This window comes from Carettochelys insculpta, chromosome 19, assembly GCF_033958435.1.
Source record: "Carettochelys insculpta isolate YL-2023 chromosome 19, ASM3395843v1, whole genome shotgun sequence".
Lineage (NCBI taxonomy): Eukaryota > Metazoa > Chordata > Testudines > Carettochelyidae > Carettochelys > Carettochelys insculpta.
In genome coordinates, this window is record NC_134155.1 from 11,765,531 (window position 1) to 11,788,365 (window position 22,835).

Genomic DNA, 22,835 nt, shown 5'->3' on the forward strand with positions numbered 1-22,835 from the left:
CCCTAATGGCTTCCCCCTTTATTTCAGGGCAACACTCTCCTTGGCTCGAGGTCAAATGAACCTCTGCAGGCTTGCCCCAGCTGGCATTCACGACTACGTCTCCATCACTTGTCCAACCTCCCTTTTCGCCCTTTGCATGTTCTCAACACTGCTGCCAAGACAGCATTCTCCTCTGGGGCATTCTCCTCAGGCAAGATTTAGAAAGGGAGGGGAAACAAGCAGCCAGGGAGAGAAAGGCATCTTTGTGACCAGGAGATTTGGGATAAAGATCCTTGGTACATTAAATGCACTTCCTGCTAGCGTAGCCCTGCCAAAACAGCCAGCCAGACACCGACTCTTCCCCCTTTACTTACCAGGAGAGAAGGTAGGAGGTGTGTGTTCCTACCTCAAAGGCTCTTGGCACACAGTGTATGCAGAGTAGGTGGGTCTCAAGGAAACAAAGTTCTAGCCCCAGTCCTGCTACTGCTTTCCCACTATCCTGACAAGTGATTTAATACCTCTCTCCTCCCTGTTCTACACACATCTAGGGACCTACCTTCCCCTTGCACCAGGGGGGTTAATGAGTTAGCACTTTTAATTTAGAAGATTAGCTTTGCAAGTGTCTGCTATATGCTGGCATAAATGATCACCCCCTCAATGGGGCCAACAGCCAGCCTGGGCCCTGGGGCAAGGTGGGGTGCGGCCTGGCTCTAAGCCATCGGAAGGGGCGGGGCCTAGAACAGTCAGCCCTTAGCGCCATTCTAAAAGCGGAGCTGCGCAGAAGAGCGCTGCCCCAGCATTTCAAAGGGGCCCAGAGTGCCAGCCGCCGGTGCCACAGTAGCACCGATGGGGGCTAGAGCTTTGGGCCCCTTTGAAACGCCAGCCCAGGTGCAACTGCCCTTCTGGTCCCCCGCACTTCCTCGACAGGCCTGATTCCCCCCCAAGCCAGCGTCAGCGAGTCCTTTAGCAGCCTGTCTCCTGTCTTCGCAACCGCCTCACCCACCCCCTCAGTCTCACCACCGTTCCCTCTAAACCAGCCGCCGCATCTCTGAAAAGGTTGCTCACCTGCAGGGAAAAAGGCTCTATTCCTGGAGCGCAGATCTTGACCGTGAAGCCGGTGTCCTGTATGACGATAACTTCCTGGTCATTCGCCTCATCCCCCGGGTCGGCCTCCTCGTGGCCATTCTGCCGCTTCTCCTCTGGGAGGTGCTCGTGCGAGCTGTCGCCGTTCATTAAAACCATGCCAGGCAGGTGATCTAGAGGAGAGAGAGAGAGATTGGTGTGTGGGGCCCACACAACAAAGCCAGGCACCCCGGCTTGCTGAACAGGCTGTCCCACCAGCAGCTGGGGATCTCCATTTCAAAGCAACCTGTGTTTTCAAACAATAAGATTAGTTTTCTTTTTTTCCCTCCATTCAATTGGTGTTTAGACATAGGTGTGCCATGCCTTACCTCCTGCATATGCAACAGCCTTCCCCTGGCCTGAGGGGTACACCTCTCCCAAAGGGAACAGCATCCGCCAATGGAAAAAGATAGAAGCAGGGAGAATGTGTTCCAGGCTGAGCCATTCAGTTCAATTTTAAGAACTTAATTACGAGAGATGGGTGTGCGGTGCTTTGCAGCCCGAGGGCAGCCGTAGCCTGTGTACTAACCAGTTACATGGGTTCTTATATCCCTTCCAGCTCAGCTACAGAGGGCAGCTGCATTACTCACCCTGCTTGTCACACGAGACCCAAGCTTCTTCCCAGAAACCCAAACAGCTCCCACACCTCTGTGCACGCCACCCAAATTTTAAAAACACTTCACAGGTTTCTTGCGGTACGCAAGAGAGAATCTGTGCTTGAAGAACACTGCTTCAACTGACACTCAGAAAGAAATGACGTGTTGGCTTGCACTTCCTCCAGGCAGGAGACAACAAGACTTTCTTACTTAAGAAAAAGCTGCAGATACAGAAGGCATTTGCAGTGTGATGATGGCAATGAGCTGCTCTGGACACACTGTGCTGTCCGACTGTCTCCTAGAGAGTCCCGTGAAATACTGACAGCTCAATAATTTACATGAGGCTGAGCAGAATGCTGGGGAATGTATTGGAGGGAGATCATCGCTGTACTGATAATGAAGGAAGGGCTGGCCGGCTCAATCTATAGAGCCACCTGAAGTTTTTGCAAGCTGCACCTCGGTTTCGGGGAAGTTTTTGATCAGGACAGTTTAAGGAGAAACTCTGTCACCTCATAGTCAATGCTTAAGAAACCGGCCCAGGATGTAGGAAAGCCAGATACAATTCCTTGCTCTGCCTGATTCAGAGTGATCTGGGATGAAAAGCTCTTTTTCTGGTGTCATTCTAATCGCAAGAGAAGCCCCTTTCCACCTCTAAATGATTTTTCTTGCCAAATCAAACATTCATTAAGTTTGTTTTTCCATTGTTCTAATACAGATCTAAAACAAAATTTCAAGACCTCAAAAAAAAATGCTGTGAAAGGAAATTGTCATCCTCTGGTCCAGCGGGTTTTCACAGGGCTATTTCTTGTAGGGAGTTCCTATCTCATCCCCAGCTGTGGTTCTGCATATATCAGATCATTTGCCTAAACACCTTTCATGTGCTGCTCAATTGTTGTAGAGGATTCAAGCGAGGACAAGCAACGTGACTCTCAGGTACATATGGGTAAGCATCAGCCACGCTAGCCTGAAAGCATCAGCTCCTTCTGCAGCCCCAGGATGGTCACCTAACACCTCTGTCATTCCCTTTTATTATCTAGATGAATGCAACGGAGAGGTAGCCGTGTTAGCCGGCATTCTAACAAATCAGAAGTCACGTAGCACTTTAAAGGATAACAAAATAATTTATTTGTTGATGAGCTTCCATGGACAGACCTGAAGAAGTGGGTCTGCCCCACGAAGGCTTATCACCTAATGAATTATTTTGTTAGTCTTTAAAGTGCTACATGACTGCTGTTTTGTTAGATAAAGGCAGGTAAAAATTATAGCCTACTAGAACTGGAAGGGACCTTGAGAGGTCATCAAGTCCAGACCCCTGCCCTCACAGCAGGACCAAGCACCATCTAGATCACCCTGACAAACGACTGACAAACCTGTTCTTAAATATCTCAAATGAAGGAGATTTCAGCACCTCTATAGGCAATTTAGTCCAGTGTTTTACCAACCTGACACCGTTAGGAAGTTTTTCCTAATGTCCAGCCTAACCCTCCCTTGCTGCCATTTAAACCCACTGCTTTTTCTCCTCCCTTCAGAAGTCAAGGAGAACAATTTTTCTCCCTTCTCCTTGTAACACACTTGAAGCTGTCACCAGTAGCTAGCACCAGGCAGGTGCTAAGCGTCTCCTCTCGTATGGTTATTATTTGGGACTTCTGGCTCCAGATGATCACTCAATGTACTCGCCTCCTACTTGGAGAGGACTGTCCAGGCTGAATTACAACTCGGGATCCAAACCCCTGTTTAATGAGTTAACTGGTTAAACGCCAGGTTTAACCAGTTAACCATTAAACGTATGTATGGGAGGACCTGGGAGCCCACTCCAACCAGGCTGGAGCATCTCCTGCCTGCAATGGCCCCAGGGGGCTGGAGCAACCCCCGTGCCCAGCGCCAGGCAGGGGGATGCTCCAACCCTTACCAGTTAACCGAAACTGGTAAATCATTAACATCCCTAATTACGACAGGGAGCAGGTGAAAGACATGGGATAGGTAAGGGCTTCTCTCTATCCACTGGGATGGAGTAAACAGCAGAGCTGCTTTCACAACCACTGGTACCACCAGTAGTGGCTGCCGAGAGGCTGATGTTTCATGTCTCTCTCCACGAACCTCCCACGCTGTGCTCTGACAGAAACCCATGAGCAGGGCAGACTAAAGGCTCCATGGAGGATTCTGACAAGCTCAAGCCATGCTGGGAAAGCAGAACAGATGCAAGCGACGTTCCCTGACAAGCAGGTTAGACAGACATCTATCAGGGATGGTCTAGATGGTGCTTGGTCCTGACATGAGGGCAGGGGACTGGACTCGATGACCTCTCGAGGTCCCTTCCAGTCCTAGAGCTCTTTGATGCTAAGGCCCTGCCTTTGAAAGGCACATCCCCAGAGCCCCAGGGAGAAGTGCCCTTTGTGACACCTACAGAACAGGTGTCACCAGAGCTCCCTCCAGACAATCTGGTGCACAGCAGGACGGATCACAGGATCCACTGAAATGCTACCTCTGGGGTTACTAGCATAGATGACAGCACTAGCCCCCCCTCCCACCCGTCCCAGGCTCCAGAAGTCAGGCCAAGGCTGTAAAGGGGCCCATAGCCAATTGGCATTCTCCCATATTGCTACCTTTACTCGCTCAAAGGCAGGAGACACGTCCAATGGAAACACTTCTACATTCCCAGCAGGTGAAGTTTCTTGTGAAGCAAGTGGAAATCAGCTGGCCTGCTCAGAGGCAGGCAGTTCTAGAGACAAGCACGCCACTCATGTCCCTGCTAGTGTTGTTTCTTGCTGAGGCAGCATGGACTAACATGCAGTGCGGACCAGCAGTACCCTGGCATCAAGCATGAACTGAGCAATCCATCTACCCACACGAACCCTGCCAACAAACAGGGCAAAGGAGATGTTGCAGCTGAATTTTCCTATATAAATTCAGGGCTTCTGTTTGCAACTTTCCTGGGTTATAAAAGTTACAAACTAATGGAACAAGCAGCATTTTGGTGGATTGCTTCCTAGCAGCAGACTGCCTCACATCAAGGAGCTGCCATCACCAGTATGTTACAATATAGTCTGCATCAGTGCTCCCTGTAAGTTGGGTGCTTGTGAGGCTGCACAAGAGAGAATCCAATGTGGCCCAGCTAATTAGCAGAGTAGCCACAGATGGTTTTCGTTTCTACTGGTGGTACACATTCGCACATGCCTTGGTAAATAGAAAATTTATTCCACACAAGGATAGAAAACATCAGAAGGACCATTGGTCCTCACTGCTGATCAGGAAAGGGTATGACCTGGTAAAGCTGCAGGGAAGGGCAGCAAAAGTTGGCAGTTTACTGATCCAAATCTAGCCAGCACCTCAAATTGCAAAGCAAGACATCATTCCTACTCTAGACAAGAGAGAGAGTCTAGCACAGTAACCCAATAGTCTAAGTCACCTTCAGAGGGACAAAAAGAGGGTTTTATAAATTCCCAAAGGGTTTGTTTGCAGGACACTGCTGTTTCCATGCAAGCAATCTCTGGTTGCAACCACACCCTGCGGCGCTGTTGGGGAGTCTCCTCAGACTGAGCATCGCATACGCTGCAGTGACTCACAAAGCCTCGCTGGGCTTCTCAGCGAAGTTTCGCCTACCCACTTTTAAAAGGAGTCACCAGTTTTCACTGCTGCTCTGTAGAGCAAGACAGAAAGGGAGACAGAGACTGCTGTGCACTCAGCGATTTCCACAAAGAAGGCTGAGGTCATCAAACTGCACCGAGAGGGAAAGGAAAACAAAATGGTACACGTTCCCCTTTAGAATATTTAAGATCACTACTAACAAGAGGATTTTATTTTTTAAAAGTTAAGCTTTGTTCTTAGAGACCATGCAGTTCTAGCTCACAAATCTCCCTCTGAACCTGGAGCTGATGTGATGCATTATTATAGCCATGGATACATTCACTTGAGTAAAAGGTAATCATGTTTTCCAATTACAACACACCTCAGGGCCTCTCTTCTGGGTGTTTTTCATGTTTCACCTCACACGTGAATGTGTTTGTAGGACTGAGCCCTTCTCGATACAAGAAAGTGCAAAGCAAAACATTTTAAAAATACGGCATGGAAGGCAATTTACCAAAACCGACCTGAGAATCTGTTCCATTCTTTCCAGAAACTTGAGCCTGGTCACTTTAGCCTCCTCTCCACTCAGTAACCCTGGTCCTAGCACTATAAACAGCAACATGGACATTCACTCTATTTCTGTGCCAAACCTCTACAGGTTTGTGGCGACGACGGTTCATTTTAACCTCTGGGTTCTTCCATTCTTTGAATTGGCTGTATGTGTTTACAGTAAGAAGCCTCTGGATCTCCTCCTTCCGAGGCTCCCCTAAAGTGGCTGAACCCGGCTTCCTTTGGGCAAAGAAGTCAGCTGTATCTAAGGCTTCTGGGGCAGCGGTTCACATCACACTCTTCATCTGTGTTCGGGTTCTGCTGACCCCTGTGTTGTGAAAACAAGGCAGCCAAAGCAGTATGGTGATAACAACTCTTCAGAGGGAACAGAGAACCCTGTAGTACAGGGGAGGGCAAAATACAGGCCACATCCAGCCTGAAAAACTGCCAGATCCAGCCTGTCTCTGTCCTGTGGTCCACCAAGAGCCTGGGGCAAAGTCCCTGCCTTCTGCGCACCCCCACTGTGGAAGCCATGAGCGCCATGCAACCCTGGACAGGGTGGGTTTTGTGCGCTGTTCCTGCCCCCAACACAACCTCACAGTTCCCATTGGCCAGAAGGTGGCCAATGGAAGCTGCCGGGGCTGAGCCTGCAGCTCAAGCAGGGCACAAAGTACCACCTCCCCTCCCCAAAGCACATGGTGCACACAGAACACATGGCTCCACAGCTGCATGCTTTAAGTGCTAGGCAGGGAGCCAGCCTGAAGCTCCCACTGGGCTGCTGGCCAGGAGCCATCTACATTCGAGGCTAGAGCCTGCACCTGCCATCTCAGCCTCCCCCCTCAACCCCCCCTTCTTGTACCCCCGCCCCCGGTCACAACCCAAACCCTCTGCCCCCTTCCCCCCCCCCAGCTCCTGCACACCAATTACAACCCCCACAACCTTCCTCCAAGTCAGAATCCTCCCCTGCACCCCCATCCCCTACCCCAGATACCCTGAACCCTAACTCTTTTACAGACCTCACGCCCCCTGCACCCCAAACCCCTACCCTGAGCTCCCTTCCATACCCACCTCCACCCCAGACCCTGCACCTCCTCTATTAACACAGAAGAGTGTGGCTCCTGACCACTTACAAATTCTTGGAATGGTCCCCATCAAAAATTATTGCCCACCACTGCTGTAGCACTTGACCAAATGAGTCACACCTGGTGTAACCATTTCCGTACAAAAATTAGTTTCTACCTACTTACATAAACAAACAAAACTATTGAGACACATGACACCATATTGTGATTATCTCTATCGGCGCTGAACCCACAGGTGAGGTAGTCATCTCACAAAAACAATTAGATGAAGGTCCCTGCCAAGGTGTAATTTTCTCATCTGAATTTGAATGTTACTTCCTGTAAGCAAGAGAGATAGCGGAACATCAGAAATTTAATTCCATAATGTCCAAACAAGCCAGGGAAGCGTCAAGCAGCTAAGTCAGCTGTTTCCCAGTCTCTGTTCCCTGGACAATAGGGGTCTGCAGACATTGTACAAGAGTGCCACAGGGGTCAGCATATGCATTTGAAAACCACTGAACTAAGTCATTCTGTTACTTTGAGGGACAACAGTGAAGACTTAACGGAAAATCTGTGCTGCAGACTTCATCCTCAGGCCGAAGACATAGGAGCCTAAAAGCTGCCACAAGCTAACCTACTAAACAGTTACTTTCTGACCTTAAGAATAAAAGCGACATTGTCACAATAAAGTGGGGGTTTTGTTTTACAATCCCCTTAACTGCACTTAGCAACGTTCCCAGCAGGTGGGTAAAGACGAAGGAATTAAAAGCCTACTCTGTCCTTATTTGGATTAAGCATGAGTCTGTCACCACCATGAGCCCAGGTTCATTTTGAGGCTACAAACATGTCTCAACTGTCGGAAACTGGCTTCCAAACACCAAACTCTTGTCTTCCTTTCTCAGTCTGCAGATTGAAAACACACCATTGGCACAGAAAGAAACACACAGAAGAACCACCCTGTATCATGCTAGAAGCATTCCCAACATCTTATGAGACAAACTCAAGTCAGCATGCAGGACAAAACTCACTGGTGCTAAACTGCTGTAAATATGAAACAGCAGTAACAGGGCAGAAACCGCACCCAATTCATGGGGTCGCAGGAAAGGAGCAGAAGCATTGAACCCAGGACTTTACTTGTTTTCAATTATCTGGGTACAAGCATAAGCCTGATTGGATAATCACTTTGATCCCAGCTTTAAAAGTGACTAATATTTAGATGCAAACCAAGATAGTGTCAGTTTTCAGAAAGAAGCCGAATGGGGGAAGAGGGGAAAAAACACAACAAACCTTTTCTCCAAGTCATTTCTACTCAGAACCAAAGCCAGCATGTCTCCTAAGTGCCTCGGCACCTTTCTGGTACAATTCAGCGGCAAGCTGATCACATCTGTCCCAAGTTTTAAATAAACGTGTTATTTGTAAAGAGTGCCGTTAACCCAGCATGCGCGCGCAGGCTACAGCAGCAGTGCTGTCTGTTATGGCTATCCACAGTGCCTCCTGGGGAGACGACCAGGCTGAAATGCAAAGCAGATCCCATGCAGCGTCTCCAGGGCAGAAATCACAGGAGCTCAGTTCCTATGTTTTATGACATCACACCAGAACCCTCCGCTAAACCACCCTGATTGGTGTTCGCTGACCTCCCTCACCTACTTTACATACCTCATAGGACCTACTGAGAAGAGATCTAAACTGTGCCGCTGTCCAGCTGTACCAACTCGCAGTCTGTAGCCATGCTGCCCTGACCTAGAGGCTTACCCTTTGCTCTGCTCCCAGTTGAGTTTTCTGCTCCAGTCTATGCAGCAGTTCTTAAACCTCCCCTGCCCGCAGCAGACCACTTAAAAACTGCTGAGGATCTCAGAGGCTCACTTAATGATCTTCCCAAATGTTGAATAGTAACAGAGAGGTAGCCGTGTTAGTCTCTACTCCAGCAAACTGAAGCAGCAGAAATGTAGCACTTGAGAGACTAACAAAATGATTTATTTTGAAATAAAATGAATAAATTGTTTTGTTAGTTTTTATAGTGCTACGTTTCTGCTGCCTTGGTTTTTCCCAAATATGGTTTGCTAATGAGCATGACATGCTTAATAGTTAACATCACCAGGGGATGTGTGTATGGGGAGGGGGGGGGGCCGGTTCCCAGACACAGTAGCCAGAGAGCTTGGGCTGGGAAAAGTCACCACTTTCTCTAGCTGCCACAGCCCTGCATATCCCAAATTCTCCTCACACCCTCTTTTCATCCACTGCTCCCTCACCTACCTCCTATTTCCCTCACCTCACTGTCCCCCCCCCCCTCAACTATTCCCCCCACGTCACCTTACAGATGAGGGCCCAGGATCCAGAAACCTCATTAGTGAAGTCACGCCTGCGAGCCACTAATTGGGTGGGCAGCCCTTCATTCTCTCATGTGCAGTTGCACAGGTGCATACCTTGGAGGGACCCCATGAATGGAGCTCACAGATCGAACCTTGAGAACCTCTGCTCTAGAGCCAACGAGGAGCTGCTTAGCGGCTGTTCCATCTGCAATGGCTCTGCCCAACCCCAGCCTTGGCTCCACAAAGAGGCCAGGGAGCCAAAGGCTTCGAGACTCCCTTCCTTTCCCTTCAGTGTAATCCATCTCTGACCTTTGAACACAATCACAGCAGCACATGCATAAACAGGGGTTGTATTGCCCTAAAAATAAAAGGAGTATCAGACCGAACACCTTATTTCTTCTCGCAGACGTCTGCACATGCACTGGTACAACCACACATCTTCAGATATGACAGGCACCGGTGAGAGCTACATGATGGGTTGCAGAATCACACAAAAGCCCATGATTTTTCATGCATCTTTCACAGCCTCCAGGGCACCGTCCCCTCACACCCCACCCTCTAAATATTCTAGACCACAGTCAGCAACCTTTCCAAGGTGGAGTGCAGAAATTTGACCTTTTGACCTCCATGTGCCTCCATGTCCAAGTGCCAGTGATACTTTTTGAAGTCACTAATAGTCCTACTTACAACAGCTGCAGTAATAAATGAAGATGCAGAGCTTTACCATTTAGGTGGTGGTTGGTAGCATTAGATGGTCTTTTGTTAATCCACAGGCTTTGACCAAGCTCTTGGCAGCATGGGGGAGAAGGGGTGGGGCTGAGCTCCCATCTCGTGTGCCAAAGAAAATTGGCTCATGTGCCACTCTTGGCACCCGTGCCGGGGGTTGCTAACTCCTGCTCTAGACCTTAAAACTAAATAATAAAGTGGGGAAAAAGGTGACAGAGGCATTTATTCCCTTTTCCTCGTTAACCATGGAGCTTCACCCTGAAAGCAACACTGGCCCAAGGTGAGAGTTCCATTCTCTTACCCAGCTTTAGCATCAAATCTTGCTACCTCTCTGCCAAAGAAAAAAAAAAAACCTAATTTTATTCTGATAAACACACATGAAACAAAACTAAAGGTTTTCTTATTAACTCACCTCTACTGAGAATAAGCACACATTGCGCCTCAACACATAAAATAAATCAGACCAATCAGTTCTGTATGTTTAAGTTAGTTTATGCATCCACTGACAGAGCAGGAACTGCATAAGAAAACAACTAACACTGCATTAGCTTACTCTTTTAAGGAGCCAGGGGAACAGCAAAATGCAAAAATAAATCTTAAATAAATGCACACTTGGATTTAAGAAAGAAAAATCATATGGCCTGTACCTAACGTTGCACAAGTCTGTCATTTTTGCACATTATCATGGTGCTGCACTATTTAAAACCTGCAGTTTTTTCATACTGCCCACACACACAAAAAATCTATGTGCAGTGCACAGACCCCACTCTACACACACACACACACACACACACACACACACACACAGAGAAATCTCTTAAAACAGATCAAACTTTCAACTCCATACAGCAACTGTTCCTTACTGAGTTCTAGTCACTTCTGAAGTCAGAGGTGTTGATTGCAAGAACTGAGTTCTGGGCAGAAAGAAAGTTTGCTTTCATAAAATGGAAGAAGTTCTTGTGCCAATTGTCAAAAGAATAAAATATACAGTCACCTTCTGGCTGAGGGCATGCATGGGATATTTCAACCCACAAGGAAAGTTTTGAGAGGGAGTGAACACAGTGTTGATATGGAAATTTTCTTTTTCCCGCCCTTCTCCCACCCATTTGGACATATATAATACATACAAAGAATAAAAAGTCATCCCCCAAGCACCTAGAAAACAAAGCTTCCTTTTCCTCCTCCTCCTCCTCTTCTGCTTTGATGGCAGTACGCTCAGCTCAAGGTCAGGACCAAGGTTTAATTCTCCATCTAGGCCAACTTCAGGATCATTCGGTAAGCAACAAGAGCTTTCACCCTGGACCATATGCGTACGCTCATCCGTACAGAGTGCAGACAAGGCTGCCCTTTGGACATTCTGACTCTTCTCTGCCTTCATAGAGGGGTGAGATTCAGGCATTTCAGCTGTTTCACAGCTTCCTGAGCTAGCCGCATTAGTTCTGTGTTTTAATTGGGCACCTGGGTTTGTTAAAGATGGCTCCAAATTTGAGGCTATTCCCACCTCTGAGAGGTCTTGGTTTTGCTGCCAATCCACAATAGGAATTCTGTGGTCTGGAACTCTTCTGTCACCTGGTACTGTAACTACAGGCTCATCTGGGTTGCACAATCTAGAGCCAAGGCCACTGTCCTCCAGTTTCCCACAACCCTTGGAGTGAGAATTATTTAACAGCGTCACTGATCCTCTCTCAAGGTCAACAGGAAAGACAGCCACAGCAGAAGACGGCTTTGCCTGCTTTAGTAAGCTAGCAACAGCAACACTGAGTTTCAAGCAGCTGTTTTCACCAACATTCTCCGTTTCTTCTCTGCCCTTCTCCTCGGGTAAACCATGAGCACATTCCGGCCACTTCTCCAGACAGCCATTCGATGCATTGCTAAGAATAATGTCTGGGTACAGAGGTGCACACTTGCAAGCTTCTGAAATGTCTAGTTTCATTTGAACAGGGAGAGCCACATCAGGAGATGCAGTACAGCTAACTGGAGATTTGGGTAAGAGAGGAGCTCGCTCGGATGAATTAAAGCTCTGGGTCTGGAAGATTAGATCAGTGACATGCTTGCAACAGTTAGCAAAGATACTGTTTCCCATGGTTGCATGGATAAAGGAACAAGCTGTGGAAGTAAATTTTGTTTGCAGTCTCTTATTTGTACACAACAAAGAGGGGTCTCACATCCTCAGCTGTTTGGACACGTTAATGTTGTCACACTGCTAGCTAGCCAGACTTTCTAAGAAAATTCTTACTTGAACCCCATGAGATTCAAAAGCACAAGAATAAATTCTATTGCCAGCATGCAAAGAGACAGAAATAAGGCAAGAAGAAAAGCATTTGCTTCAACACTCATCTGTTCCTGCCCCTGGAAGATCTTAAGCAGATTTAAACCTTGGATTCACAATTGTAGGAGTTCTCCCCAAGTTCCTTCCAACGACCTTCATCTTCCAAACATCTTTGTACCCATCTTCAAAATACCAAGCTGCAGAGTGCCAGGGCAGCCACAAAGTAAGAGAGACACTCCCCAAGCTGCAGAGTGCCTGCTTTCCCCAGAGACTGAGGCAGGGGAGAGAAACAGGAACAACGAAAGTTCTTCAAAGTCACTACGACAGAGTGGATTCCAAGCGGACGGCTGGAGCCCAAAGTGAATTATAAATAGAGTGGTGATAGCAGGCCCTGAACCGATGCAGTATGGGACACTGTTACAGCATTTCAGCTTTGCCAAGTTTATAACCAAATGGCATGCCCTGAATTACAAAAACACGGCTCGTTACTATGGCATGCCTAGGCTTATGCAGAGCCATCCATGCTAAACAGTTTAGCATAAAAGGGACTGTGGGGAGTGAACTAGTAGAGCTGACAAATGAGTTTTCTGGCCCCACAAAATGTCTCTGCTTCCAACTAATTTAGGGAATCCTCAGTAACTTTGCAGGAGGTTGTAGGTTATAGATTTTCACCTTGAAACAAGAGCACTAAAACTCTTCCAGTCTCAATGGACTCCAGTCCAAATCAAAACTGCCACACAAGAGTACTGAAAGGCCAAAACACATAATCCAACCACCCTCTGGCTCTCATCCTATGCCGTCTTCCAGTACAGCACATGCACCACTTGTGTGCGGGCACGCATGCGCCTTTGAAGTGTCTAGTCTAGTAGGGTCTTAATGTTATTATTGGCTTCTGCAGTGTTGCCAGGTGGTTGTTTTCCTCTGGAGACATATCTTCCAGTGCAAGGGTGAGCAAACTTTTTATGTTGGGCCCCACTTTTCATCCCTGCAATTAGCAGCTGCCTCACCCCAGCCAGCCTGTCTAATGTAATCCAAAGCGACAGAAGTTTTGGTTATGTTCACATGGGGGGTGGAACAAAAACAAACCCCTTCTGGCTTGTGTAAGAAAGTAAGTCTGTAGAATGTAAAAACTGTATTAATCAGGATATAAATGTGAATACACACACAGAAACAGTAACATTTCACCATTTCTAATGGGATGAATGAGCCTAAGACCCAGCAACCGATTGTGCTGCACCCCCTTTATGAAATTTCATGCCCCCCCCCAAGGTGCCCACCCCTCACTTTGCACACCCCGGCACTAATGCAGGTGGGCTGTGTACTTGGGACTTGCCCCTCCCCCCCGGCAGTGGGGAGTTCGCCCTAGCTTGCCAGCCCTGCCTCCCCCACATGTTACAGCTGCATATCTATGTTGTTATGCGCCAATAGCCTAATCTGAATAATTTAGTACTTACAATATTTAGAGATAAGTGAATGCATATTCCCATTCCGGGTGGTTGGCTGGTGCAGTGGTTTCCAAACAGTGACCTGCAGCACACTGGTGTGCTGATAGAACTGTCCAAGCGTGCCGTGAAATTTCAATCTCCCCTGACTATACCCTTTTGCAGAGCCACAGTGAGAGGAAACACTGACCCTGCAGGACCCCACTCGCGCCAGGAGGCAGCTGAAATGTTTCTTCTCAGCCTGAACGAGCTGGTGGGGAGCTCGCCCCACACTTCCCACTGTTGCAAGTGGGAGGGGGGCGTCTGATGGAGCTGGGACATGGTTTAAATGCCGCATTCTGCCTTCAACAGACTGGCCGGGAGAGGAGTCTGCTTTCACTGGTTACTCACTTATCCCCAGCATGGTGTTGAGCAGATTTTGGAAATGCATCTGTGCTGGCAGACCAATATTCTGTGGTAGATTTGAAACATTAGTGCGTTTGATCAATCTGCAGCTTGTTGTATGCACTACTATGTTGCAAACCTCTCTAGTAAGACTGTAACCATAGTAAACCTGATGTGATGAGCAATCCATTCAGCCAAAAAAAAAAAAAGGTGGGTGTTCTGTGAAATTGTCTGTCTCATAGAAGTGTGCTGGAGTACTGAAAAGTTCAGAAATCACAGAGGCTGGTGGTCCAGGTTTGCAATGAGGGGAGTGGACCACAGGCCAGAAAAGTTTGAGAACCACAGCTCTAACGAAGTATCAGAGGGGTAGCCGAGTTAGTCTGTATCCTCAAAAACAACAAGTCCTGTGTCACTTTGTAGACTAACAGATATTTTGGAGCATAAGCTTTTATGGGCAAAGACCTGCTTTGTCAGATGAAAGCACTGTGGGAAAACACTTTAAGGAAGAATATTACATAGCCATGTTCCAAGAAAGAGAAATCCGGTCTGAACTAGGAAGTTTGGCTCTAATGGCAGGTTTCATGCTCCTAATCAAAGCATTTTCTTCTGTTTTGCTGCAGCTTAAGTAACTGAACATGTCTTATCTAGTTTAATTATAACTCAATCTCATGACCTCCAAGCTAGTCCATGTAGACACAGGCCAACTACGTATTTATAGAAGTGGAAAATAAGTCCTCATGCCTTTATTGTGAATACCTCAAAGTTAGGATGAAGAGACACCACCTCACAGACACATCTGCTAGCCATCAATTCCATACCCACTGACATAACAGAAGAATCATTTCTCTTCAGAAATTCTTAGGAAATTGCATCCAGTCACCATACAGGTTGAACCTCTCTAATCTAGCACTCTCTTTTCTGGCAACATCCGTGATCCAGCATAATTTTAGTTAGCTGGATATCCCATTATTATGGGTGTGGCCACACAAAGTTTGTTTACAGACACCAGTCCTGGCTCGTAGTGTTCTGTGCTGTTATTTAGCTGTAATTTACCCCTAAGTGTCTTCTAAGTACCTAGTAAGCAGTAGAAATGTTGGTAATGCTGCTCGATAATATTGACCTTCTGTGGTCTGGCAAATTCTCTTGTCTGGCACCAATCAGGTCGCAAGGGTGCCGGACTACAGAGGGTCAACCTGTATTTTATATTCACTACAAGAAAGTTAACCAGATACAGAGAAGGCATTGGGTGCCGTTTCATTTGTAAAGAATGATATTTGTGTAGGAGAAAGCAAATTTAATAGGGACCTTAACAACTTATGCCATCTTCAAAGGAGGATCAATTATTTCTTTAAGATTCTAATCAAGAGAAGTTGGATGCCCTGGGACTTGCCCACCTCCATCCCACTGAGGACACTGAACACCTAAACGGTCCAACTTTCAAACTAAATTTCCCATTGTCTCTTTCAATGCAACCAACACATTTTCCTTAGTAAGTGCCCTAAGCCAGCATGTTGCAGCTGTACCCTGTGATCAGAAATCCAGGTTTGCTTTAAGCTGTCTGTGGACATCATCAAGGGTTATAAGCATCATGTTTATTTTCCAGAGCCTTTAAGGCTCCCAGAATTGTGCCATGTGATGTTCCTTTGCGCCCCATACTTGGCTCAGAAGGGTAGCCATGTTGGTCTGTAGCTTCACAAAAAACACAAGCAGTTCTGTAGCACCTTGAGGACTAACAAATGTATTTATCAGGTAATGCACTTTCATGCATAAGACCCATTTCTTCTGAAGGAGTCGCTCTTACCCACAAAAGCTCACCACCTGATAAATACATTTGTTAGTCCTCAAGATGCTACAGAACTGCTTGTTCCCTGTACTTTATAACTGATCAAGAGAATCCATCAGATAAAGCTACACTCATTTCAGTCAAAACAGGGGTTAAACTGGAGATGGAAAGAACATAAGAACATAAGAAGATAAGAATGGCCATACTGGGTCAGACCAAAGGTCCATCCAGCCCAGCATCCCATCTGCTGACGGTGGCCAATGCCAGGTGCCCCAGAGAAGGAGAACAGAAGACAATGATCAAGTGATTTATCTCCTGCCATCCATCTCTTGCCCTTGTTCTGAAGGCTAGGGGCACCATACTTTATCCCTGGCTAATAGCCATTTATGGACCTAACCTGCAAAAATTTATCAAGCTCTTTTTTAAACCCTAATAGAGTCCTGGCCTTCACAGCCTCCTCGGGCAAGGAGTTCCACAGGTTGACTGTGCGCTGTGTGAAGAAAAATTTCCTTTTATTAGTTTTGAACCTACTACCCATCAATTTCATTTGGTGTCCCCTAGTTCTTGTATTATGGGAAAAGGTAAATAATTTTTCTATATTCACTTTCTCCACACCATTCATGATTTTATATACCTCTATCATATCGCCCCTCAATCGCCTCTTTTCCAAACTGAAAAGTCCCAGCCTCTCTAGCCTCTCCCCATATGGGACCCGTTCCAAGCCCCTAATCATCTTAGTCACCCTTTTCTGAACCTTTTCTAATGCCAATATATCTTTTTTGAGGTGAGGAGACCACATCTGCACGCAGTACTCAAGATGTGGGCGTACCATAGTTTTATATAGGGGAAGTATGATATCTTTTGTCTTATTATCAATCCCTTTTTTAATAATTCCTAACATCCTATTTGCCTTACTAACTGCCGCTGCACACTGCGTGGATGTCTTCAGAGAACTATCCACTATAACTCCAAGATCCCTTTCCTGATCTGTCGTAGCTAAATTTGACCCCACCACATAGTACGTGTAATTTGGGTTATTTTTTCCAACATGCATTACCTTACACTTACCCACATTAAATTTCATTTGCCATTTTGCTGCCCAATCACTCAGTTTGCTGAGATCTTTTTGTAGTTCTTCACAATCCCTTTTGGTTTTGACTGTCCTGAACAACTTGGTGTCATCTGCAAACTTGGCCACCTCACTGCTTACCTCATTTTCTAGATCATTGATGAACAAGTTGAACAGGATCGGTCCCAGGACTGAGCCCTGGGGAACACCACTAGTTACCCTCCTCCATTGTGAAAATTTACCATTTATTCCCACCCTTTGTTTTCTGTCTTTTAACCAATTCCCGATCCATGAAAGGATCTTTCCTCCTATCCCATGACCACCTAATTTACATAAAAGCCTTTGGTGTGGGACCGTGTCAAAGGCTTTCTGGAAATCTAGGTATATTATGTCCACTGGGTGCCCCTTGTCCGCATGTTTATTAACCCCTTCAAAGAATTCTAATAGATTAGTTAGACACGACTTCCCTCTGCAGAAACCATGCTGACTTTTGCCCAACAATTCGTGCTCTTCTACGTGCCTTGCAATTTTATTCTTTACTAGTGTTTCTACTAATTTGCCTGGTACTGATGTTAAACTTATCAGTCTATAATTGCCAGGGTCTCCTCTAGAGCCTTTTTTAAATATTGGCGTTATATTGGCCGTCTTCCAGTCATTTGGTACCAAAGTGGATTTAAAGGATAGGTTACAAACCACTGTTAATAACTCCGCAATTTCACATTTGAGTTCTTTCAGAACCCTTGGGTGAATGCCGTCTGGTCCTGGAGACTTGTTACTATTCAGCTTATCAATTAACTCCAAAACCTCCTCTAATGTCACTTCAATCTGAGTGAGTTCCTCAGATGTGTCACCTAAAAAGGCTGGCTCAAATTTAGGAACCTCTGTAACATCCTCAGCCGTGAAGACTGAAGCAAAGAAATCATTTAATTGCTCCGCAATGGCACCGTCTTCCTTGATCGCTCCTTTTATATCTTTATCGTCCAAGGGCCCCACTGCTTTTTTAGCGGGCTTCCTGCTTCTAATGTATTTAAAAAACATTTTACTATCATTTTTTGAATTTTTGGCTAGCTGTTCCTCAAAATCTTTTTTGGCTTTTCTTACTACATTATGACACTTAATTTGGGAGTGTTTATGTTCCTTTCTATTTTCCTCACTAGGATTTGACTTCCACTTTTTAAAAGCTGCCCTTTTCTCTCTCACTGCCTTTTTAACATGGCTGTTTAGCCATGGTGGTTCTTTGTTAGGTCTCTTACTGTGTTTTTTTATTTGGGGCATACATTTAAGTTGTTACACTTAAGGGTACATTTAAGGGTTACACTGAGAGTCCCTTGTGTGGGTACTGCACACGACTGATAGATATTTAAGTGGGGAAAATGTTTAGGTTTTATACAGCAATTAGCACCACACCACAGTTTAACTGGTTCAGTCCAACCAGCGATTTTTTTGTAAAAAGGAGGAGCCGTTACTCAGTCAGTTCCCTGCCCCCTGTTTTCACCCAATCCAGCACCCGGGGGTGCCAACGAGCTGGTACTTAGTACTGGCAGAAAAAAGCTCTGGGACCAAACATGCTCATGCCATATTTAAGAAGAACTGTTCGAGTGCACATAAAGGTCTGTGCCTTTTAAGCCAGCGATGGGCAACCTGGAGTAGTGAGTGTGCTGCATGAGTGGCCCTCCATCTCAGTGTCCAGCAAAGATAGTCTCATGGACTAAGGTAGCCTGGACTAACTGCGTGTGCGCACCTCGAATGTGCAGAGTGCGCTGAGTGAACTGTAACACTGCTTTGGCTGCAGAGGGAGCGCATGGCTCTCACAGTCAATGACGTGTGCCATCAGCACACACCTCACTTCACGTGCCCTTGCTTTACGTGGGTGTCATTTAGTGGCACCATTAGGAAAAACAGCTACACAGATGGAAACCAGCAGAATCTGGCAACTCTGCACGGGAGCAACAGCAAACAAAATGTCTCGGAGGCCACATACAGAATCCGAAGCACCCCACAGGCAGCAGCTTGTCCACCACTGTTTTATGTTGCTTCGCGGATACCGGACTAATATTTCTTCTGTAGTTGCTCCTGCGGGTCATATTGATTTGTACTTTGGAAATCCTGCTGAGTCAGAGGCTCTGTCCTGCAGTAACCAAAATAAATGCCTGCTAAGGTTTGGACTTAGCATTTTGGTCCCCCACCTACACCCATCAAGTCTGGGAGTTACACTTTAACCAATTTCAAGCCAGGTTTGACTGGGCAAAACTTTTTTAAATAAGTGATTCTACCATTGGCTGGCCAAAAAAGACTGAGCTGCAATGGCAAACAGCTCAAACACCACTCTCCAACTCCGTTTAAAGGCCAGAGCCTACATCAAAGTGTAAAGTTCAAAAAAAGCAAACAAAAAAAAAAAAAAAAGAGTAACTGCCAGAGATTGTGTCTTGACTTCCCAAATGAAGGGAAACAAAACAAAACTGATGGAAGGGCACCTTGAACCGAGATCAGGGATAACTTTTACACCCATTTGTTTTTTCTGGAGTTAGAGAGACATGATCAAAGGAAATGTGATTTTTAGAAGCATCCTTAACCAATGTTTCCTGTAAGCTGAGCACTTGAGCGGCTACTCCGGAGACATTCAGATGCCACTCACAGCTGATTAGCAGAGCGCCCACAGCTGGCAGCAGCCAGCACATGTATTGCTACTGGTGGTGAACATCCGCACATGCCTCAGTGCACTTAAAACATATTCTGTTCATGGATGGAAAAAATTAGAGGGAACACTGCCCCCTTAACCTAAGAGGTATAAAGGATCTGTTACGTGAGCTGTTCCTTTAAAACTGTCCTTTGCAGAAGGCAAGGGGGAAGGAGAAGACAAATTTAGTACTAAAGATTTCAAAACAGGGTAGTAGAGGCATAACTTTGCCTGAAATCTGGAACTAAGTTGATTCAGATGCACTTAGCTGTGCCCCTCCCTAAGCACGAAGAGCTTGTTACAGGGACTAAGTCTGTAATACTACTTATTGGGCTTGTCTACACTACCTCCCTACTTCAAAGGGAGGATAGTAAGTAGGGTTTTAGGAGATTATGAATGAAGTGCTGCACTTCAAGAAGTAAAGGGACTTCAAAGTTGCCCAGACACTTCGAAGTACCGGCGGGTGAGCCGCGGCTACACACAAGCCAGCACTTCGAAAGTTAACCCTTTGCAGTTGCCACACGGGAGAATTAGCTTAATGAAGTGCTGCATATGCATCACCCAGAGTAGAAGGGTTTAAGTCAAGTGAGTTTCCTGGGCAAAATGTCAGATGCATCTGATGAGAAGTGGGTTTGGCCTGTGGATTTATGCCTAAATGAATCTGTTAGTCTTTAAGGTTTCACGGGACTGCCTGTTGTTTTTGCAGATACAAACTAGCCCTGCAACCCTCTGGATATTGAGGTGCGCTGTAACTGGGGGTGGGGGATGAAGCAGGAAGAAACAGGGAAGATGAAAGTTGCAATAGTGACTGACTAAAATTAAAAGTATGCCCGTGTGGCAAAGTAAAGACCCCCCCCACACACACAACCTTCCCCCACGTATCTATTGCTCCCCTCTCCCTTTTTTAGGCCTCATAAAAAGTGAGTCCTTAGGGCCTTGTTTGAACAGAAGATTTTAGCAAATGATTTCCACCCAGAGCATCACTAGTTCTGAATCCAACAGTGAGGAGGGACTCCCTAAAGCAGGGGTGGGGAACCTACAGCCTGTTTCAACTCCTCTCCCAGCGAAATCCTGCACCCCCAGCCTGGCCAGACCCCACACCCCCAGCCCACTCCTGCAACCCCACTCCCTCCCAGACCTGCACCCCGACCCCTCAGCCTGCTCCTGCACCCTCCCTGCCAACCACAGCCCCACACCCCAGCTCCATCTTGTCCCCTGGCAGTACCCTCCCGTGCACTGATTCCCTCATTTTAACCCCACTCCATTTTGTGGGGGTCCCACAAAATCTACTGGCCACCCCAGAAGAGTTAATCTGACCTGGGGGAAGACCTAACCTCTGTTCCCTCCTATGTCAGGAGCCACATCCATAATGGCCTTTTTTTTTTTTTTTGCTTCTCACTTTTGGATTGTTCCTGACTGATTCTTCTGTGGGTCCATGTCCCCCTCCCCCCCAAAAAAGGTCCCCACCCCCAGTTTAAAGTCCCTCTGCAGGGAGACACCTTTAACTCTAGTGCCAGCTTACAGGCCTGTAGAGACAGTGGTGTTTGAAAGTTGATCTGCTTCCAGAAACTCAGCCAGTCATGGATTTCAGTGCTGAGGGAGGGATGTTTTATTGCCTGTGCTCCGCCCAAACCCTACACTCTCCACTGACTGTTACCTTCCAAATACAAACAAACAACAACTCGGGAGCTTCAGGACTTTCAGTAACTCCTCAAAATAGCTGACTGCCTAGACTGACCAACAAAACCCATGACAAGAAAGCAAATGCCACCTCCAAAATAGCTTGGTAAATACCTTTCCAACTAACACTAATTTGCAGGCAGCCTAAGACAGAACCAATGCTCTACGAGGTCAGCCCCTTTCAAAAACACATGGTCCCAGGCACACAGCCTCTCCGGCCCTGTGCTTTCAAATGTCCAAGGACAAGTGACAAACAGCAACAGGAGATCCTCAGATTGAACAGCAGTCTCTTGGCCTTGTTAGTGATGTTTGACTATACTCACATAACAGCAATTTTCCCGCAATGCCTGTTTAAAATCAACTGTGCGAGGAAACATACCTGGAACATGTGGCTGAACTAGAAGAGCTGTACATAGAAAAAGCAGCTCCGAGATGGGAGAAGTAGCAGCATTCCTTTGAGCTGACTTGCATAATTAAATCTGCACCTGGGACAAGCTCAGATCTGAACCAGTGAAAGCAGCAAGAATGTTAGTAATCCAAGAAAGTCAGTCAACCTCTCTTGACTTTCTATAGGCTCATTAAATCAAAGCTCTAACTACCCTGTAATTGTCCTTGCTGGAAAACATTGTAGGAACAAACAGCAGGAGGGGTTTTAAGAGAAAGGGGATCTTCACGTAAGAGAAAGAAAGAAAGAAAGAAAGAAAGGACTGCTTCTAGCTGACAAAATACCAACTCAGAGCGCAGCAGCTACAAAATTACACCTAACTTCTACATAACACCTACTGAATACTTAACAAAATACCATTTCAGTTATCAGTGTAACATGCAGCAATACACAGAAATTGTCACGCTGGAACAAATTTTATTGCCAGCTCTGGCACACCCCTTCTGTGGCTGTGAATAAGTTGTTTAACCTCCCAATTTCCTCTGAGGGGATGTTGGAGGGATTCAGAAGTAGCATAGGTAAACTGCCAGTAGGCCAGAAAGCATGCAGCATTGTCCTCCTGCCTTTGGACATGCACTTGATGCTTCAGAAGAAAACGTCCTCCAAAATATACCCGGCCAATCATTCAGTGCTGTACCATGGCATGCTTTTTCCTCCCAACACCAGCTAGCAATCTGTTAAGACTCTAATGCACAAGATTACGTAATTGATGTTTTGAACCCAGTTAGTGGAACTGCAACAGCAATCAGTTAGTGGAACATCAACTGGCAAGACTTGGAAATGAACGAGGAGCCCTGGAACAGAGCATGACATAAACCATTTGATGTTCAAAACAAGAGAAGTGGGGATGGCTAGGTCACAATCTTAGAAAACCATCATTGACCATAGTCCATCAAGCTCTCACATGGAACCCACAAGGAAAACACAAACGATGAAGATGTAGACAATGTGGAGAAGATCTACTGAGATTGATGGACAACAACTGAGGTGCTCCTGGGGGTCAGCTAGAAGTTTTGTCCTGAGACAGAGTGAAGTGGAGGAGACTTGTAGATGATCTATACATCTACAAGTACAAGGGGTTAAAAAAGACAGAAGCGGAACTGCAAACGTGTCATCCATTTGAAAAAAAACCTGAAGGAAAAAAATTGTGCTCAGCATGACATTCCTGCATCCTTGAAGT

General features: G+C 46.4%; 1 protein-coding gene across 3 annotated transcripts in view; it reads right to left on the minus strand.

Moving 5' to 3' along the window:
* Positions 1 to 22,835, minus strand: part of CLUH (CLUH binding protein of NUMT mRNA) — a 65,139-nt gene that overhangs the window by 34,471 nt on the left and 7,833 nt on the right. Inside the window, exons 1-2 of one of the 3 annotated variants that reach the window (XM_075013337.1) lie at positions 11,062 to 12,472; positions 1,045 to 1,235 (exon numbers count right to left, since the gene is read on the minus strand). In XM_075013337.1, coding sequence (XP_074869438.1) covers positions 1,045 to 1,235; positions 11,062 to 11,989 — 1,119 coding nt within the window. In that variant the 5' untranslated portion in view covers positions 11,990 to 12,472. Of the gene's footprint in view, positions 1 to 1,044; positions 1,236 to 11,061; positions 12,473 to 22,835 lie in introns of those variants that run through there. The other 2 variants (XM_075013336.1, XM_075013338.1) reach the window with 2 other exon arrangements.